Source organism: Nylanderia fulva, unplaced genomic scaffold, assembly GCF_048542155.1.
Source record: "Nylanderia fulva isolate GAGA-0341 unplaced genomic scaffold, ASM4854215v1 Scaffold37, whole genome shotgun sequence".
Lineage (NCBI taxonomy): Eukaryota > Metazoa > Arthropoda > Insecta > Hymenoptera > Formicidae > Nylanderia > Nylanderia fulva.
In genome coordinates this window covers 971,429-988,595 of record NW_028190444.1, presented here as the reverse complement: position 1 = coordinate 988,595, position 17,167 = coordinate 971,429, and the positions used below count along the sequence as shown (strand labels likewise).

Sequence of the window (17,167 nt, the reverse complement as noted above, 5' to 3'; positions counted from 1 at the left end):
ATCTTAAATATAAGATCTGACTATGAATACTAGGCCGGTATTCATAGTCAGATCTTATATTTAAGATCGTCTTAAGATCTCGTTTAACCAATCAAATAGCCGTATAACGTCATTTGATTGGTTGAACGAGATCTTAAGACGATCTTAAATATAAGATCTGACTATGAATACTGGCCTTAGTTTAATTTACTTTTAATTTTTTTAATTTGTAGAATTAGAATAAGATAAAAAGTAAGTTAAACCAATAAAATTGAAATTAATTTGCGTTAAAGAAGTAATATATAATATTTAGAAATAAATGAAAAAATCATACAAATTAACAATTAGTATTAATAATCTTATCGACTTCTAATATTACTATATATTTACCATTCATTATTCAATATTCGAACTATTCACTATAAATATTGCATATTTTAAATAAATAAGTATTTTTGAAAATATAAAATAAAATATTTTAATTTTTTTTTAGCAAACTATATTATACACGAAAGAAAGCATGAGTAGTGACAGAGAAAAAGCAATTATTGGCACGGCAATATCAATAGGAAAAAAACTTTTGTCCAATTACGAATTTGATTCCGATTCATCATTATCTGATAGTGAAACTGAAATTTTATTGACACTTATTTGCTCAAAAAAAAAGAGAAACAAGGCTAAACGCATTGAAAGATATGTGGAAGAAACCATTCATCATTTCACTGACAAACAATTTCAGTCAAATTTTAGAATAACGCGTGAAACTTTCCAAAGTTTACTTATTATTGTTGGTCCACAAATAGAAAATACTAATACTACTGGAACTGGGAGACCAATGGTCCCAGTTGAAAAACAGTTATTAGCAACAATATGGCTATTAGCGACGCCAGATTCTTATAGGTATCCTGACATTTTTATATATATGTAACGCTGATTTTTATTAGAAGTATGTAAATGTTTGCTCTTTCTGTAATCTAAAAGTAAATAACATTATGATGAAAAGAAAATTTTACTCTAAAAATTCAGACAATACCAAAATCAATTGTATATTTATTTTTAAACTATCATTAAATATATATGTGTAAAATGTGAAAAGTGCGTTTCTGCGCATGACGGGTAAACTCTACCTCAGTCGCGAGCAGGGTACATAAGGAGCACCCTGGGTAATTCCTCAAGAACTTTCTAAACGCATGTGGGTAAAGGTAACTTTTCCACCATAATGTATTTTTCGACTTTCTGAACGAGTTCAGAGACATTTATACCCTGCGGGTAACGTTTACGAACGCAGCCTAGGTGACAGTTTATACTTTTATACTTTCAAAGGAATGGACTCTAATCATGTATGTTTATGGTTCGCGGACGAAGCGAGTGGTGCAAAGTGTAAACAACGATGGCGGCCGGCATCGCACGCGTGGAAGAGTTAATTAAATATTTTAAATCCCATAATAAGATTCGGGAGCAGCAGAGTCACTCGGCGAAGGTACACAGCGTGGGATGGAGCTGTGACGGCAAATACCTGGCCTCGGGCTCCTTCGACAAGTCCGTCTGCATATTTTCTTTGTGTCCTGATCGTTTGGTTAGTAAACACGAGATTTTTAATATGATTTTTGTTTATTTTTTTTTAAGCGATAATTTTTGTTTTTATAAAATTTTCCGCGAGACTTAACGTGACGGTTTCTTATTACTTTTATTCGCTCGTTTATTTATAAATCAATAATTATGCGTCAGAAACTAGTATGTGCAAGTAGCCGGTAGCCGGTCATGCAATGAGATATCTGAGGTAAAATGAGTTATTTAAAAATTTTTAATATATATATTTTTATTAATATTAATATATATATTTATATATTAATAATAATATATATATATATTTTTTTTAATAATATATGTGATATATATTTTTAAGTTTTTTTAAATACAGAGAATTGATAAAACTCCATTTTTTATCTCTTCAAGTTTAAACAAATTTTTACATTTTTTAACACAATTTTTAAATTCGAGATATAGTTACAAAAGCTTTTGATGTAAATATTTCTTACAGAAACAGGAAACAACTTTTAGAGGACATGGTGGTAGTGTGGATCAGTTATGCTGGCACGCCTTCTATCCAGAATTATTGTCCACAGCGAGTGGAGATAAGACAGTTCGTATCTGGGATACAAGGACCCAAAAATGTACAGCGAACATTAGTACAAGAGGGGAGAATATCAACATATCGTGGTCGCCAGATGGTAACACAATTGCTGTTGGAAATAAAGAAGATTTAGTAACCTTTATTGATGCCCGGGTGATGAAGATACGCGCAGAGGAGCAGTTTAACTTTGAAGTGAACGAGATTTCGTGGAACAAGGACTCGGACACATTCTACCTGACGAATGGTCAAGGTTGCGTGCACATTCTTAGTTATCCCGAGCTGGAATTGTTGCACGTAATCAAAGCGCATCCTGGTACGTGTATCTGCATTGAGTTCGACCCGACTGGCCGGTATTTTGCCACCGGATCCGCAGACGCCCTGGTCTCTCTGTGGGACGCCGATGAACTCTGTTGTTTGAGGACATTTTCGCGGCTGGAATGGCCAGTGCGTACTATTTCTTTCTCATTTGATGGACAATTGTTGGCGGCGGCGTCCGAAGACTTAGTTATAGACATCGGCGAGGTGGAGACTGGTGAAAAGATCGCCGACGTCCCGGTGGAGGCGGCGACATTCACTGTCGCCTGGCATCCTAAACAATATCTTCTAGCTTACGCGTGCGACGACAAGGACACTTACGATCGGAAGCGCGACGCAGGAAGCTTAAAAGTGTTTGGCTTCGCAAACGATTGAGCGATCATTCTATATAAAATAAGATAATCTATTGAGTGCACAATGCGTACACATACATGAGTCAAGTACGAAGAATGATCGCTCAATCGTTTGCGAAGCCAACTGTCCTTTTTTTTTTTTTTTTTTTTTTTTTTAATTACTTTTTATTCTAAACGTCAATTATTTTACTTATTAATAATAATATATTATACCTAAAGATTGCGAACGACAAAGTTGAATATTTAATCTACAGGCATGATTTTTCTTGATCCATTTCTCATACAATGTACGTTTAGATAGGTAGATTTATATAATTGCACTGCTTTACTTTAATCATTCATAGGACTGGTAATGTACGAACTATATAAATATATCTTGATCCACATGATCGATGTATGGTGGAATATGTAATATTTTTTGTAATATATTCTACGTTTAATCGAAACAAAGTATTATACATAAATATTATTCATATCATACGTGTAAATTTGTGTAGTACTTCTTATGTATATTGGTAACTATGTATAAAATTTACATGTTTCATAATATTATTCGTTTTTATTTCTTGATAGTACAAATTTTGTTACTTTGTTACATCAAACTGTTAAAATTATAATTCGGCAAAGAAATCAGATCGATTATTGATTTGACTGCTTGGCAGATTGTGTTTCATCCTCTTTTGCTTTCCACCTTTTACAGGCTCAGTAACATTTAATGTTTCGAAATATTGTACATTCGAGAATTTGATATCATTATTGTGAGACGAGGACGCTATTAAAGTTCCATCCTTACTTATATCAAGTGTCTCGACAGAAAAGTCATGTTGTCCTACTATGCCGAGTTGACGATGAGGAAACAAACTAGTCGCCCTGTTTAATATATATAGGAATGACATATACATATATAAAAATATATTAAATCGTAAGAATTCCCTCTTACCTAACTATCCCGTTCTCTCCTCCAGTTATAACAACATTTTTCGTAACAGGGATCATACAATTTATGGCAATCTTCGTAGCGTTTGGAAATTCATCCGAATGTAGTCCAAATTCACCCCAATTGTATACATACATTTTTCCTTTACTACTAGCTGCTAATAATTTACTTTCAGATTTAAATAAACCAAGACAGGTCAGTTCCTCATCATACTCCTCAGACTATAAGATAATATCAGCTCGATTTAATAAAGCTATATATAAATCGATAATGCATATAATGTACCTGTATGTGCATTTTTATAAAAGACAGTATAGAGGGAATATAATACTATTATAAAAGTTTTTAACTTTTAACTTTAACTAATTAATTAGTTACTACCTAATATTGCTTGAAGATTTTGGTACAAAGTCCTGTAGAGACAATTAAAAAAATAACTCTGACGGATTAGAGACGAGCTTACTGATTACGAATATCAAAGATTCATTCAAGTACTTTGGCTACAATCTGAAATGAACGAATTCGTAATTCCCGGGCGTTTCCACCAAGTCTCCTGCCGACCCGCGCGAGATGTCATTACTATACATATAAAAATTACTATACATATATAGGTATATTTATTTTTAACGCTTTTGTTTATTGGGACTGGTACACCTTTGTTTACAACATGACCACGAATCTCCACTTGAGACGCGGGTTATTTCACTTTGCTCGCATGAAGATCATCAGCGGAAACTTCGCGTTCCTCGTCAGCGGCCTTCGATGAGCTGATGATCTTGGTCTCGCGATGGCAAATTCGGCTGAGGCAGATACTATCTGCGGATGTCGACACCCTCGCGAGGACGAAAGTGCTTCGAAGGACAGTCTCGAAAACGTTCCTAATATTCACGAGATCGACGAGGAGGAGAGCGAACCCGAGGAAGACGCATTACCTTCTGCTCTGAAGGACGAAGAAGGCGATGCGCAGGAGACCAAGGATTCCTCGGACGACGAATCCGCGTATGCAGGCGAGTCCTTTTGCTCCGATGAATCCTGCGACGAGTCCGAGGTCACCAACGTCGCGTCAGGATCACAGAATCTCCCCTCTAGGATTCCCGTCGTTGATCCTCAACGTAGCCAGAGTTCGAAGGATGCAGATATTGGCGAATCCAGATGGAAGGATGAATCTTGCTCGCTCAGCGACGAACCGACGTCTTGCTATCCGGATAGGCAGGTCAAGCCAAGAAGGTGCAGACGATGGAACATGAGCTTCACCGATGAGGAGATGCGCAGGATCGAGCGGGAGAACGAACTGCTGCTGAGGAAAATTATGGCGCAACAGAAACCCAGGCACAAGATCCTCAGCGAGCCAAGTGTTCAGCCTAGAACCAGCAGCTCTGCGATAAACAGGAAGAAATTGCAGAAAAGAATAGAAGATGACAATATGGTATATAGATTATACAGATGAAAGAATAGATATCACAGATGAAGGAAAAAATATAAAGTATCGAAAACTTTGCTTGCAGCTGCTCCTTAGGAGGATACAACAGGCCAAGTCGTGCGTTTTTGCAAATTCATCGAGGACGGGTTGCAGACTGACGTTTTTGTAGTCTTTTTTTTTTTATTATATAATATAGAAAGAATTTTATATTACGTTATTTATAGAAATTAAATTATTCGTATTTGCTGATTAAGATAAATTTTATAAATTGATATTATAACAGTGGAAAAAGGTTCTTTGCAATTTCTGTGAGGAAAAGGAGCTACTTCCTAAAAGATCACTATGTACTTTTTTTGTGACTTCTTTATTAAAACACAACGATTACCAGTCTTGAAGAATAGGTACACATTTCTTTCATTTTATACTTTGTATACAGCGCAACCTTGTAAAACTTGTCTTGAAGGTATCTCTACAAGTCAAGACTATAAAAAATCACAGTTCTCACTCGTCTCAAATAATTTAATCTTATCACTTGTTAATATACCAAGATTGGGACTCGAGTATTGCGATAGTTCATTTTTTTTTACATTATGCATACGCGGACAATGCCACGAGAGAAGAGAAAGAGTGTGCCGTAAATCAAGGAGCAAATTATGAATTTCCGTATAAGCCATGTATAGTTCCTTTAAATTAATATGTGCTGTGATTACATGAGAAACTGTATTTCCTTTTTTTTCACTTTTTTTTGTATGCAAATTCTGTTAATTCCATATGTGCTATTTCCATTTCATTTTTGTATAATCGATCAATCAAATATATTATTCTTTCTTATAACAAATCAAACAAAAGAAAAAAAGAAGAATATTCAATTAATATCCTGCACACCTCACTCGCAAATAATTTAAACGCATTCTATGCTTTAAATAAAGAGAAATAAAAAAAAATGAGATGTAACATCTAGATTTTGGTTTAAGAAACAATATGGAAAATAACTCGTCGAGAAACTATTCATATCTGGTATTACTATCGTACAACGTAATAGTAACAATTATATCACAAAGTACGCTCAGCGTAGTTGCATCAAATTATAACAATTTTCAAATGTGGCTTTCAAATTCAAATTATTACGGTCGCGTTGAACCGTCTCGTTTAACTTTCGATTTTCGCCAAAAAACAAAAAAATCTTGAAACAAAAATGTACGATATCACAAGATAAAATATTCCTTCGTTCCTTTTCATTGCTTATTCAATCCTCGCGTTTCGTTCTCCACGATTCGGTCGATGAGGGCGTCCATATTGTGTTAAGCGAACGAAACGGATCAAATCCTGATCGTTCCTGCGCAACAATCATAAAAAGAAACATTACTTTATGAATTATTCCTCCAGGTAACAAGCGTACATCATTTTGATATCGAATGATGTGATTATACGTCAAAATGACATCAGTTTGTTACTTGGGCCATTAGACACTTTTTAATATTCATTATTTACTTGTGTATCCGACTCGGACTGTAATGTTTGCGACATCATCGGCGGCGCAGCTGCACCCCAGGGTGCTGCAGCCCAGACACCTCCCGTGTTGATTCCCCAAACGCCACTACGTTCCTCTCCAACCGCCGCTCTAGTGTACAATGGTTCCCAATTTGTATCGACTGTCCAATTATCTGCAATCATGCATTTCATTAGTTCAATTTGTTACAATGTCATTACGTGTAAAATTATTTTTGAAAGATTTTCTCAAAATACCTTTCAAGTCAGGCAAAACAGGTTTCTCCGTTGTTTTTGACGACTCCAATTGAAATCCGTTTGTATTATCCGACAGCAAATTTATCATAGAACTAGTATCTTCCCACAATTGACATCGCGTGTCTTCTTCAGGAGTCTCCAACTCTACTAAAGGCTCGTCAGTTTCTGGAAGATCGTCGTACGGTACCAGCTCGCGCTCAAACTGCACACAAGATTCGACACAATTCGATAAATAAGTATCTAATATTCGAAAATAAAGTTAATTCCAATTGTGTGATATATTTACAGGATGTTCCGTGAAGGTGTTAATGAAGTAACTGTTCGACTGTTGTAAATCCGGTTGTAAGATCAGAGGCTCCGAGTTCAGTGCTTTATCTTTAGCCGGGGATGCGAGAGTGGTCGGTTTTGTCATCAAATTGTATTCCTTCGATGCTTGCAACATCTCTTGCGTCGACTGTGGTTTAATATATTGAACGTCTTTGACATCGGTGCCGAATACCGTAGACAGATTTGACGTATTTGTTTGACTCTTGTGATTTACGTGATTTAAATTGGAGAATGGCGGGACGATCTCTTGACTTCGAGCCACCACATCACTGAATTTAGCCCTGTTCTCGCCCCAACAGGAAGGCGGAGGTGGTAATGGAGTGGAAACTGATCCTATGCTGCGTGTTACGTCTTCTTTTTGGTTTATGTTTCCGTTTACAGGAGCTACAACAATAAAGAATGAGAATGTTTTAATTTATTAATGCAAGATATATATAAAATTTAATACATTATATATATATATATATATATATATATATATATATATAATAATTAAACTTATTATATAATTTAATTTAATATTTTATATATGTATGTATTTGTATATAAAGATACTAGTGTTTTTCTGATTAGTATTTTTATGCATTTATATAACTAAATATTATAGATTAATATTATAAATGTAATTTTTATAGATTAAAGAAAAAGATTGAGTAATTTATAGACTTTATAAAGTACTAAATTACAAAATTACAATTGATCTTGCCAATAATACATATTCTTACCTATATCACTATTAACATTATTAAGATCAATATTTTATTTGTAAACCAAGTTTCACTTCTTAACATATGTATGTTGAAGTTAATAAACTAACTATATATATATATATATATATATATATATATATATAAATAATTAAACTTATTATATAATTTAATTTAATATTTTATATATGTATGTATTTGTATATAAAGATACTAGTGTTTTTCTGATTAGTATTTTTATGCATTTATATAACTAAATATTATAGATTGATATTATAAATGTAATTTTTATAGATTAAAGGAAAAGATTGAGTGATTTATAGACTTTATAAAGTAATAAATTTAACATAAAAGCTCCTTTATATGCTATTATATTGATTTTAAATTCAAGAATCGAACAATTGAAAAGATTTCTAGAATAGATTTACAGATTATAACATACATTTGATGTGAGTTTTATCAGCTGCACGACGTTTCTGCACCGTCTTCTCCTTCCGTGGTGGATTCTTATTCTGACGTGGTAACTTGAAGGATGATTCAACAGTGCATGAGGTATGGATATGGTGCTTCGTGCTAGATCTACCAGAGCTCATCTTCCATCTGTTTGGATTATTCTGTCTCTCCTTATCGTATTCATCATCATCACAGTCGCCTTCGTAATTATCCTTATAATCTATGCATGGCACAGGTGGAATAGACTGAGGTTTGCTTTTCTTAGATATTGGCTTTCTTTGGAGTTTTTCTTGCTTCCCGCACGGTTGATCAAAATTCTGAATTAAAATTATGAAAAATCTTTAACTTATTTACCTCAAAACTCTTAATCAATGTTTCATTTTTTAAACAGAAAATGATGAATATATTTAGTTATATAAAATAAATATTTAATATTAATTATAAAAGAATATATAAAATTGTTTCCTAAAAGTTATTAATATCTAATTTCCAAATATTAAGTATATCTGATTATTTCTAAAATAAAAAATTATGTTTTTTTTACAGTCAAATTTAATTTTAAAATATAGTAAATATTGCATTTAACTCCTTAAAAATTTCTTAAGATCATATATTTAATAATTCGACATAACTTACTTTACAAGACGTTGTTTCATCGTGAGTCGAACTCTCTGTTGTCGTGGACGACGTCTCTTCCTCTGAAAGGTGAATAATTTTTTGAACGCTCGTTGATTCGAGCTTTTTCAAAGAAACATGATTATTGTGATTACTGTGATTTGTGGTGCTATTTGCTTGTTTATTGCGCTTGTTGTCCTGTGATTTGTTAATCCGATTGTTATTTCCGATCATTCCTGCATCCACTTGAACCTCGTGATCAAACAGCTTTGGCTCTTCCTTGACATTCAATTGCGTAGATGGTACTACCTTTCCTTTCCTATTCGACGTCGGGCTCGACTTCGTAACCATATTAACGGCAGTATACTTTTTCTCTTGAATTAACTGAGTATCCGCATCATTCGCCGCGCAATTTTCCGATTGAGCCTCTGGAGCGTTGCTTTGCTTTTTACTGCCGTTCTTCTTCTTCGACCCATACGATGTATTCACGGCATTAGTGGTGCCTTCTACATTAGACGGTTCTTCGCATCGCTTGAAAGACAACAGATCTTTAGACTCGGTGTCCAACCTGAATCTGCGTTCCTCCTCGGTGGACCAGTCCGGGATCTTCAATCCCTTCTGCGCATCCTTGTCCTTATACTTCTTCACGTTCATCAACGACCAGTCTGGAAAGCAAGTTTCATCCTTCTTCGTCTTGCCTTTATCATCGTTCGACGGTGTCCTCTCGTTCTTGTTAGCAGGACTGATCTGCGTCGAGTTGTGCATCGAGATGTGCGAGAGCAGCCTCAGATCCAGGGGCGGTTGCACCGGACTCTCCTTCGAGTAATTGGCCAGGGCTCCCCGTAGAATTCGATCCGCCTCGAAGAACGAGACCGCGAGAACTCCCAGCAACACGACGGACGAGATGCTGATCGCGGTCCACTGCACCGCGCGCTCCCACGATGGTCTGGCAAGCACCGGCGCGCACAAGTCCAACGAGTGTACTGGCAAAATCGCCAGTAGATTAAGTATCACCACACCGTTCTCGACGTCCTCGTCCTCGTCCGGTCCTACGCTCGTCAACACCAACAGCTTCCGTTCTACCCGCGACAGCGTAAAGTCCGGCGTGAACGCGATCTCGATTCTCTTGGTGGCGTTCGGATTCAGTTTGAAGGGCGCGCAATCGAGTACCTTGAAGCCGTAGCCCTCGCAACGCCAGTCGTTGATGTAGAAGCCGTAAATCTCGATCGGCAATTCCCCCGTGTTCCGAGCCGTGAAGGAGCGTTTTACAGTGAGAACGGGAGTCGTAACGTGTTTATTACGGTCTCCTGAAAGTTTTGTTTAAATGATAAAAGAAGTTCGATTTTTCAAAAGGATCCTACACCAAATACACATTTTTTTCAGGTATAGCTAGTCAATCATAAGTTGCAGCATGTGAGAAAATCAGCTGATTTCACCGGGATTCAATTTCTAGGATTTTATTTTTATTTAATTAAGTTCAAAAATCCTGTACTAATCATATAAAATTAAATCTTAGCAAGATCAACTAGTTTTCTAATATATTGTAGCTTTTGAATTGCTGAACAAAAAATGTAATAAACTATTTATTTATAGACAAGTTATTTGAATGGCTGTAACTCACAATGAACTATTCAATATTTAGTTTTAAAACTATTACCTATTTTGTTCAGCAGGATATAAGCTAGAACATATGGAGAGAAAACCAGATAATTCAATCGAAAGCTAAAATCCTATGTATTTGGTGCAGGGTATTCTGCAAAAGTGTGTGTGCAATAATAGGATAAAATTACACAAATATATCATAAAGAGGACTTTTCTTTAGATCGTAAGGCAAAGATGAGGAAACGTACATACGTTCGCAATCTTTAAAATGCTTATCCACGAGTTCAAACAGCAGAGGCGTAGTCGAACCTGGCTTGCGATTGCCGAACCTAAATTGCGCGCTCGCGCCTCGATCGCTCATACGTAGGACTTCTAAAATAGTCATATTATTTCTGGAAAGGCAACATAAGACGTACGTCAATACGTGAAATACAGAACTATTACTGTTATCCCTTTTGCTAAATATTTATCTTTTTTTTGTGGAAATACTTGCCTAATATATAAAAAACCAGAGGATGCCGAAGCAGAGAAGGGTGTATATGCCACGCGAATCGTCCTTGTTTCCAAAGGGTTCAAATATAAAGGAAGCGACTGAGACGCTACCGGTACATCCCACTGTTTCTCGAACAGCTCTCGTTCATCCGCATTCTCTTCTAGCTTGAATTCCTCCGGGACTGTGGACGAACATTCCGCACACGTGGGTTTAAATCTGCGCGAATATAAAAGTTTATATCAATAATTTCCATTTTAATTAAAACAACGATCGTATATCAAGCAGCCAAAGGTTGATTGTTCTAACTTTTTGGTAAGTTTTATTCGACAAATAGCACATTTTCGTCTCTTTTTACAGAACTTATCTGAAAAGAGATGAAAATATGTTACCTGTTGGGTAAAACTTACCAAGAAATTCGAAAAATCAGTCCCAAATAATCAATTACATACTTCATTGGCAAAGAATGATAAAGACGTGCTCCTTGAGGATAACTCCAGTCCATAACCAGCTGAACTAACAGCGGACTCGCGCTCGGATTGTGCAACTTGATCGTTCTATATGATGTGTTTCCGACTTGCGTCAACGGGAACATCAGAACGCTCTTGTTCTTTATATTGACCAACAAACTCGGCCAGTACGGCTTGATGTTCACGTAAAACCTGTGATCGCGCACCTCAGTCGTGTCCAAGCGCATCGTGACGTTCTCCCACGAGCCATCCGCGGTGGAGTTGACAAAACGTGCGTGTCGCGTGTTCAGCAAATTCAAGTCGGAGTCACGAGTGTGCGAGGGAAGGCTCATCGTATTCAACCACTGGCTTCCCGCTGTAAAATGAAATGTTACCACTAAACAGTTGTAAAACGACTGAACGACCAACTAATTTCATAGTGCAATAATTATAAAAATTAAAATGCAACATTTTAAGTTAAAAAATTACTATAATGTATTGTTACTTACTGTTGGTGTCTACGAATAAACCTAAATAACAATGTTGCTTGCAGATCACCGAGGGATCAATTTGTATCGAGCCGACATTATTTTCGCCCTTAGATATGACTGGCATGGTAGCTTCCTCCAGTGGGATGTACTTTATCCTGTCGTCTTTGTTTATAGGCGCGACGTGCGTCACCTCCATCGGTCTTGAAAACGTGGAGTGCACCTTCACTTGTTGCACACAGATCGATCCCTGTTCGACATTATAGAGATTATATATATAAATAGATGTTTCTTGTTTAAGAAAAAAGATTTTTTGGACTCCGATACAAAATTTGACTGTAGATTGTAACTTACAGGGAAGCAATCGGTAAAAATAAGCTTCTTCAAGGAAATCTTGCCGTGCGCAACCCTCATGTACACCGGCAACGTGAACCGTTCGTATGTCGTTCGTACGAAAACATCGCCGACAATCGTGTCTTCCTCGACCATAGGAGTCTTCACCTTGATCTTAAAAATCGCCAGGAACTCCGGCTTTATGTATTGCTGAGAAAAGTAAAAAAAAAATATATTAAAAAATATCACTTATAACTCGAGTAAAATTATTTGCAGAGCAAACTCACGTTTCCCGAATGACTGCACACAGTTATATTTCGAAATTCCTTGTCCAATGAATCCGCGGGACCGTTTTGACATCCCATTAATTCCAAAACTGCGCCGGGCATGTTCACACCCCAGCTATGTAGCTCCACGTTGACGGGGTTCTGATTCTCCAGCGCGAAAATCGCCTCGTTTTCGGTGCCGCTTCCTACAGTTCCGAAATTCATCGTCCCCATGTCGTTCTCCTTCTCGCTCGGCATGACTTTTCTCAGTTTCCCGTCGTAACTCAACACCGGAACTTCGGTTACGGATACGTTCGAGTGTATCAATATCGACGACTCCATCTTTACGCTGTCACCCTTCCGTTCTTTGGCAAGTTGTAAAGAAAATATATTGACCTTTTGCTCGGGTTTTATTACTCTAGGAGTAAAATCTTTAATCTGAAAAATTCAAACTTTCTTTTTATTTCTTTTTATTAAATAAGAAATAACTGAAAAGAAATATTAGAAGCTTCATTGATTAAAAATGATAAAAATTAATAGTGTGTACCGTAAAAAGCGATTTTGCATTCGAACACATCGTGACATTCGTAATTGCTAATGGTAATTTAAATTTGTTCACCACGCTAAAATTTCGAGCTTGATTGGATTGCGGAGAACAATAATGGGTAATCGATGTGTTTACTTCTAATCCACCTTGTAGCACTTGAGCTACCCATGGGATTGCTAATTTTTGACTAGAACCACCCGGACCTATTGCTTTTATTATCAATTTGCCTTTAAAGTGTTGCAAATCCAAACCAGTTTTCCCTGGGAAGATTAATATACCATTATTTTAATTAGATCAATGATTGTATCCAAATTTTTCTATCATATATAAATGACAAATGTTGTGTCTTACAATCATAAACCAGCATTCCAATGGCTATTGGTATATCTGTCTCTCCTGGAATTATTGCTGGCTCAAAATGCAGTTTTAATGCTTTTGATACAGGTGTATTTATAATATTCTAAAAACATTTCGATTTGTTTAATTTAATGCTTTAAACGTCAAAATTTTCTCTTTAGAAATTACATCAACAATCTTTAAAAAATTTGAATAATTCGCTGGTACAACTTACCACAACTTTGATTGCTTTCTTTGCGGAATTTTTTAAAGCAATAGGGTGGCGAATAGGTGGCTGTAATGAGCCACCCATACCTAAGTTAATTACTCCAGAACTCCCACCCCAATGAAGACCAGCTCCACTTTTGACCTCTACTTCGACTGCTACCACAAGAATCTCAGCAGTATTATTTACTTTAAATCTGTAACACATTCCATACATGTATATATTATATAAATTAATATATGCATGATATAAATATAATGTATTATATTTAACGAACCTAACATATGCCGTGTGATTTTTTTCCGCGTAAGCATTAAAAGTTAGTCTGATGATAGGCTTCGTTTGATAAGGTAGAATTTCCCATAATTCTCGAGTACCCTCCGACTCGCCCGATGGTAATTCTAATTGAAATTCTCCACCGCTACTATATACTTCCACCACCTTTATTTACACAGCAGACATTATAAATTATTTATTAAAGTGGTTAACACATGCAAATATTTTTGTGTGTTTATTAATCAATATTTATAGAAATTTTCGCATACTTGTAAAGCTTCCGGATGTGGATTGTGCATATATATAAGAGGTGTAAAAGATGCATTTAATGGTAACTTGACATCAACTACAGGTCGGAGTCTATAAGGACTACTGACACTTATTCCTTTGACCTGCACATACAGAAGCATCTTATTGCGCAACGCATCGTATACATATGCATAATAATTGAAACTATCATTGAGATAGATCTCCCTTACCTGATACTTTAGTGTCCCATCTGAAGTATGTATAAAAAGGTGTGTATCGATATCACCTTCGTCTCGACCAAGGAAGACAACATTAAATGTTGTGTTCCCCAATGGTGGAATTACCTGGAATAAGCATGACAATCATTAATACAAGATAATTCAATAATATATTTTTATTTATATTATTTTTAATTACTTAAAAAATAAATTTGATTTTTTAGATATTTCAGAAAATTATCAGCTTAATTATCATATATGGTGTAAATGTTAAAATGTGCTTTAATGTTTTCCTTCTAACTTATCTTTCATGCTCTAATTGTAAGATATTACATTCTATAACTTACTTTGCTTTGAAAAAATGATGAATGGAAATGACGTGTATTACCAGATATCGATTCAAGATGTATGGTTTTATTGTGATCTTTGTTAAACATGATCACAGTTTCTTGGTGAGGAATACCGAGTTGTCTAAGAGAAAAAATATTGCATAACTTTCTTGATATTGAATCAAAATGCTAAATTAAGCAGCATTCACCTTTCTTTAAAGTCCAAGATGCTCGGTTCGAAAGAAATGTGAGAGAGCACATCTTTATCCTCGTCCAATGTGGTATCCCTTAAAAATATAATAATGTTGTTAAGCAATTAATCATTGAGTACAATACTTCTAATAGTGGAAAATAAAAATATGAAAGATATAAGAAGACATAGTTTTAATTCGAGACAAATTCTTTTTTAATCAATAGAGAAACGTTATATGCATAATAATAAAAATGTTAAAATTTTTATAACACATATTTAAAAAAAAAAGAACCATATTTCTATTTTTTTCTATTTTCAATATAGTATGTTAACTTTAATTTATCTTATCTTTAGTGTGCTAATGATTTTAAAAATTGTCCAAGCTTAATAAATGTTGCTATTATCCATAAATTAAGCAAATGTATGACAATAAGATAACTTCAATGGTTTCAAATAAAACATAGTTTAAAATAAAAGACGAACATTTGCAAAACTATGAATTCTAAAAAGAACTGGCAAAAAGCTCGCAAAGTTTTTTACGATACATACACAGGGCATCTCATGTAATTAATATATAAAAAAAAAAATTATAATGAATACCTTTCCTACTTCCATTCATCATTATCGAAATGAGTATTATGCTTACCCAGTCTCATGTACTGTATTAGCAAAATCCTATAAATAAAAGAATTTCAATATACCTTTTGCATTATATATATGCCACATTATTTTAATAAACTAATTATTTAGCAATTATTTTCTTATTCTTCACAAATGGATAAGTCTTTTATGATTTTGATATTGAATTTACAAGTATCTTTTCCTTAATGCATAACTGTAAAATGCAATTATATATGAGGCAAGATTACTAACCTTATGCAGATTAGATATTTGCACATTATCCAAAAGATGAAAAGATTGAACATCGTTGTTATCTTGAACGAAGGCTACAAAAATTCAAAACAAATTGCAATTTAGATGGCTCAAGAGCATGTTGCTGAAAATAAGACTTGTGTTTACAGATTTACCGTGTTTCAAAGCCTCAACAAACATGTATATCAAACATCTATGCTATGCATAGATTATACAAATAGATAACGATGAACACGCGAGAAACGAATAGTCTAGAGTTAAAAAATATGCAGAAATAAAATTTCTTCGCTCAATTCAAAGAGAGTTTCAAAGTACATAGAGATGTAATAGAAAAATATCCATATTACGTAAAAAAAAAAAAAAAAAAAAAAAAACCCAGAAATTTATAATGAACAATTAATATCCTACTAAAGATTATAATTAACAATTAATATCCCACTTTTTTTTCATCACTAAAATCAAATCTTGGAACCATCAGATTCCTCCAATTGTCGCGAGGCGCAAAAAGCCACATGACACGTGCTATGTCATCGCGCCTTGCGTAACGTAAACACGTCAGTCAGACGACTATCAGGTGACAGGGACGCGAGGTTATACATTGCCCTTATCACCCTTTATCGCCGAGATAATGATTTAAAATTCGTAAGAACCAGACTCCCGCGCTTCGCCGAGGACGCGTGACAGCGCTTGGCGCGCGACAACGTGACCTTCGTGTCCGCGAGGCTCTCCCTTGCCTCGCGGAGGATCTCGCTGTCGCTCGCCGTCCTCTCCTCCGGACAAGTGTCAGGCGTCGAGGACGACGCGCGGGCTTCCTCGCTCGAGCTGTCATCGGCCTGACGAGCGAATCACTCGCGATTATCGACACCGAAATAGTTATGCGGGAAAGAGAGGGCGATGGAAGAGAGAGAGAGGGAGAGAAAGAGACAGAGATGTTCACCATTGTTGTGGCCGTGCAGCGACGATTGGATTTGCGACGTCGTGTCCAGTAGCGTCAGCAGGAACAGACAGTAGAACACCTTTAACTCGGGCATAATAAACACCTACGCGGCCGATGCTGCTGCACTGCTGTTACGTCGACTGTTGCTGTTGCTTTCGCTATTTTGTCTTTAGCAGACATGAGAGTCCGCTTACGGCCATATTTCGGTACTATCGAAGCGCGCGGTATCGATTTCGCTTATTCAGGAACTTCAGCGCGCGAAGCTGTCTTCAGCCATAGAATAATAATAATCAAGGGACGTCGCGAGTCTTCGGAACGAAGAAAGCGCCTTCTATGTTTAAAATAAAATAAAATAATATATATTTATTA

The 17,167-nt window shown here is 35.7% G+C and overlaps 4 protein-coding genes across 7 annotated transcripts; 2 read left to right on the top strand and 2 right to left on the bottom strand.

The window, feature by feature from the left end:
* Positions 1-1,296: 1,296 nt before the first annotated feature.
* tex (THO complex 3 homolog tex) lies at positions 1,297-3,328 on the top strand. Its single transcript, XM_029319072.2, has 2 exons — positions 1,297-1,555; positions 2,021-3,328. Exons 1-2 carry the CDS (start codon positions 1,370-1,372, stop codon positions 2,801-2,803), a joined length of 969 nt encoding a protein of 322 aa, XP_029174905.1. The 5' UTR covers positions 1,297-1,369; the 3' UTR covers positions 2,804-3,328.
* On the bottom strand, positions 3,321-4,240 carry LOC146722097 (WD repeat-containing protein 55 homolog). Of its 2 annotated transcripts, none has more exons than XR_014925338.1 (3): positions 4,100-4,240; positions 3,722-3,939; positions 3,321-3,651 (listed from the first exon to the last, which is right to left on the bottom strand). XR_014925338.1 is itself a non-coding variant. In XM_085485416.1 (3 exons), exons 1-3 carry the CDS (start codon positions 4,013-4,015, stop codon positions 3,393-3,395), a joined length of 489 nt encoding a protein of 162 aa, XP_085341542.1. In that variant the 5' UTR covers positions 4,016-4,081; the 3' UTR covers positions 3,321-3,392. The 2 variants fall into 2 exon arrangements, 1 of the variants encoding a protein (XP_085341542.1); XM_085485416.1 differs by lacking the exon at positions 4,100-4,240 and adding an exon at positions 4,004-4,081.
* Positions 4,241-4,336: 96 nt separating this feature from the next.
* On the top strand, positions 4,337-6,023 carry LOC114943442 (uncharacterized). The gene is made up of 2 exons (XM_029319073.2): positions 4,337-5,144; positions 5,224-6,023. Exons 1-2 carry the CDS (start codon positions 4,506-4,508, stop codon positions 5,305-5,307), a joined length of 723 nt encoding a protein of 240 aa, XP_029174906.1. The 5' UTR covers positions 4,337-4,505; the 3' UTR covers positions 5,308-6,023.
* Positions 5,484-17,058, bottom strand: Tmem131 (Transmembrane protein 131). 3 transcript variants are annotated; one of them, XM_029319066.2, is made up of 24 exons: positions 16,799-17,058; positions 15,862-15,935; positions 15,635-15,663; positions 15,005-15,082; positions 14,814-14,937; positions 14,479-14,592; positions 14,269-14,391; positions 14,001-14,164; positions 13,733-13,919; positions 13,513-13,621; positions 13,162-13,421; positions 12,636-13,052; positions 12,370-12,558; positions 12,037-12,265; positions 11,531-11,903; positions 11,082-11,297; positions 10,841-10,980; positions 9,142-10,293; positions 9,008-9,069; positions 8,361-8,688; positions 7,171-7,595; positions 6,885-7,086; positions 6,630-6,802; positions 5,484-6,474 (listed from the first exon to the last, which is right to left on the bottom strand). In XM_029319066.2, exons 1-24 carry the CDS (start codon positions 16,890-16,892, stop codon positions 6,385-6,387), a joined length of 5,352 nt encoding a protein of 1,783 aa, XP_029174899.2. In that variant the 5' UTR covers positions 16,893-17,058; the 3' UTR covers positions 5,484-6,384. The 3 variants fall into 3 exon arrangements, with proteins under 3 accessions (XP_029174899.2, XP_029174898.2, XP_029174900.2); XM_029319065.2 differs by having other exon boundaries at positions 9,008-10,293; XM_029319067.2 differs by lacking the exon at positions 14,269-14,391 and having other exon boundaries at positions 9,008-10,293.
* Positions 17,059-17,167: the final 109 nt, after the last annotated feature.

Bases quoted from the DNA above. Each gene is read 5' to 3' on its own strand.
- LOC114943442 (XM_029319073.2), top strand. From the start codon at position 4,506: ATGGCAAATTCGGCTGAGGCAGATACTATCTGCGGATGTCGACACCCT. The intron at 5,145-5,223 runs GTATATAGATTA...CTTTGCTTGCAG, and splicing joins GAATAGAAGATGACAATATG to CTGCTCCTTAGGAGGATACA.
- tex (XM_029319072.2), top strand. From the start codon at position 1,370: ATGGCGGCCGGCATCGCACGCGTGGAAGAGTTAATTAAATATTTTAAA. The intron at 1,556-2,020 runs GTTAGTAAACAC...TATTTCTTACAG, and splicing joins CTTTGTGTCCTGATCGTTTG to AAACAGGAAACAACTTTTAG.
- LOC146722097 (XM_085485416.1), bottom strand. The intron at 3,652-3,721 runs GTAAGAGGGAAT...TATATTAAACAG, and splicing joins GGAGAGAACGGGATAGTTAG to GGCGACTAGTTTGTTTCCTC.
- Tmem131 (XM_029319065.2), bottom strand. From the start codon at position 16,892: ATGCCCGAGTTAAAGGTGTTCTACTGTCTGTTCCTGCTGACGCTACTG. The intron at 14,165-14,268 runs GTATGCGAAAAT...GTGTAAATAAAG, and splicing joins CACATCCGGAAGCTTTACAA to GTGGTGGAAGTATATAGTAG. The intron at 10,294-10,840 runs GTATGTACGTTT...CAAAACTTTCAG, and splicing joins GCATTTTAAAGATTGCGAAC to GAGACCGTAATAAACACGTT.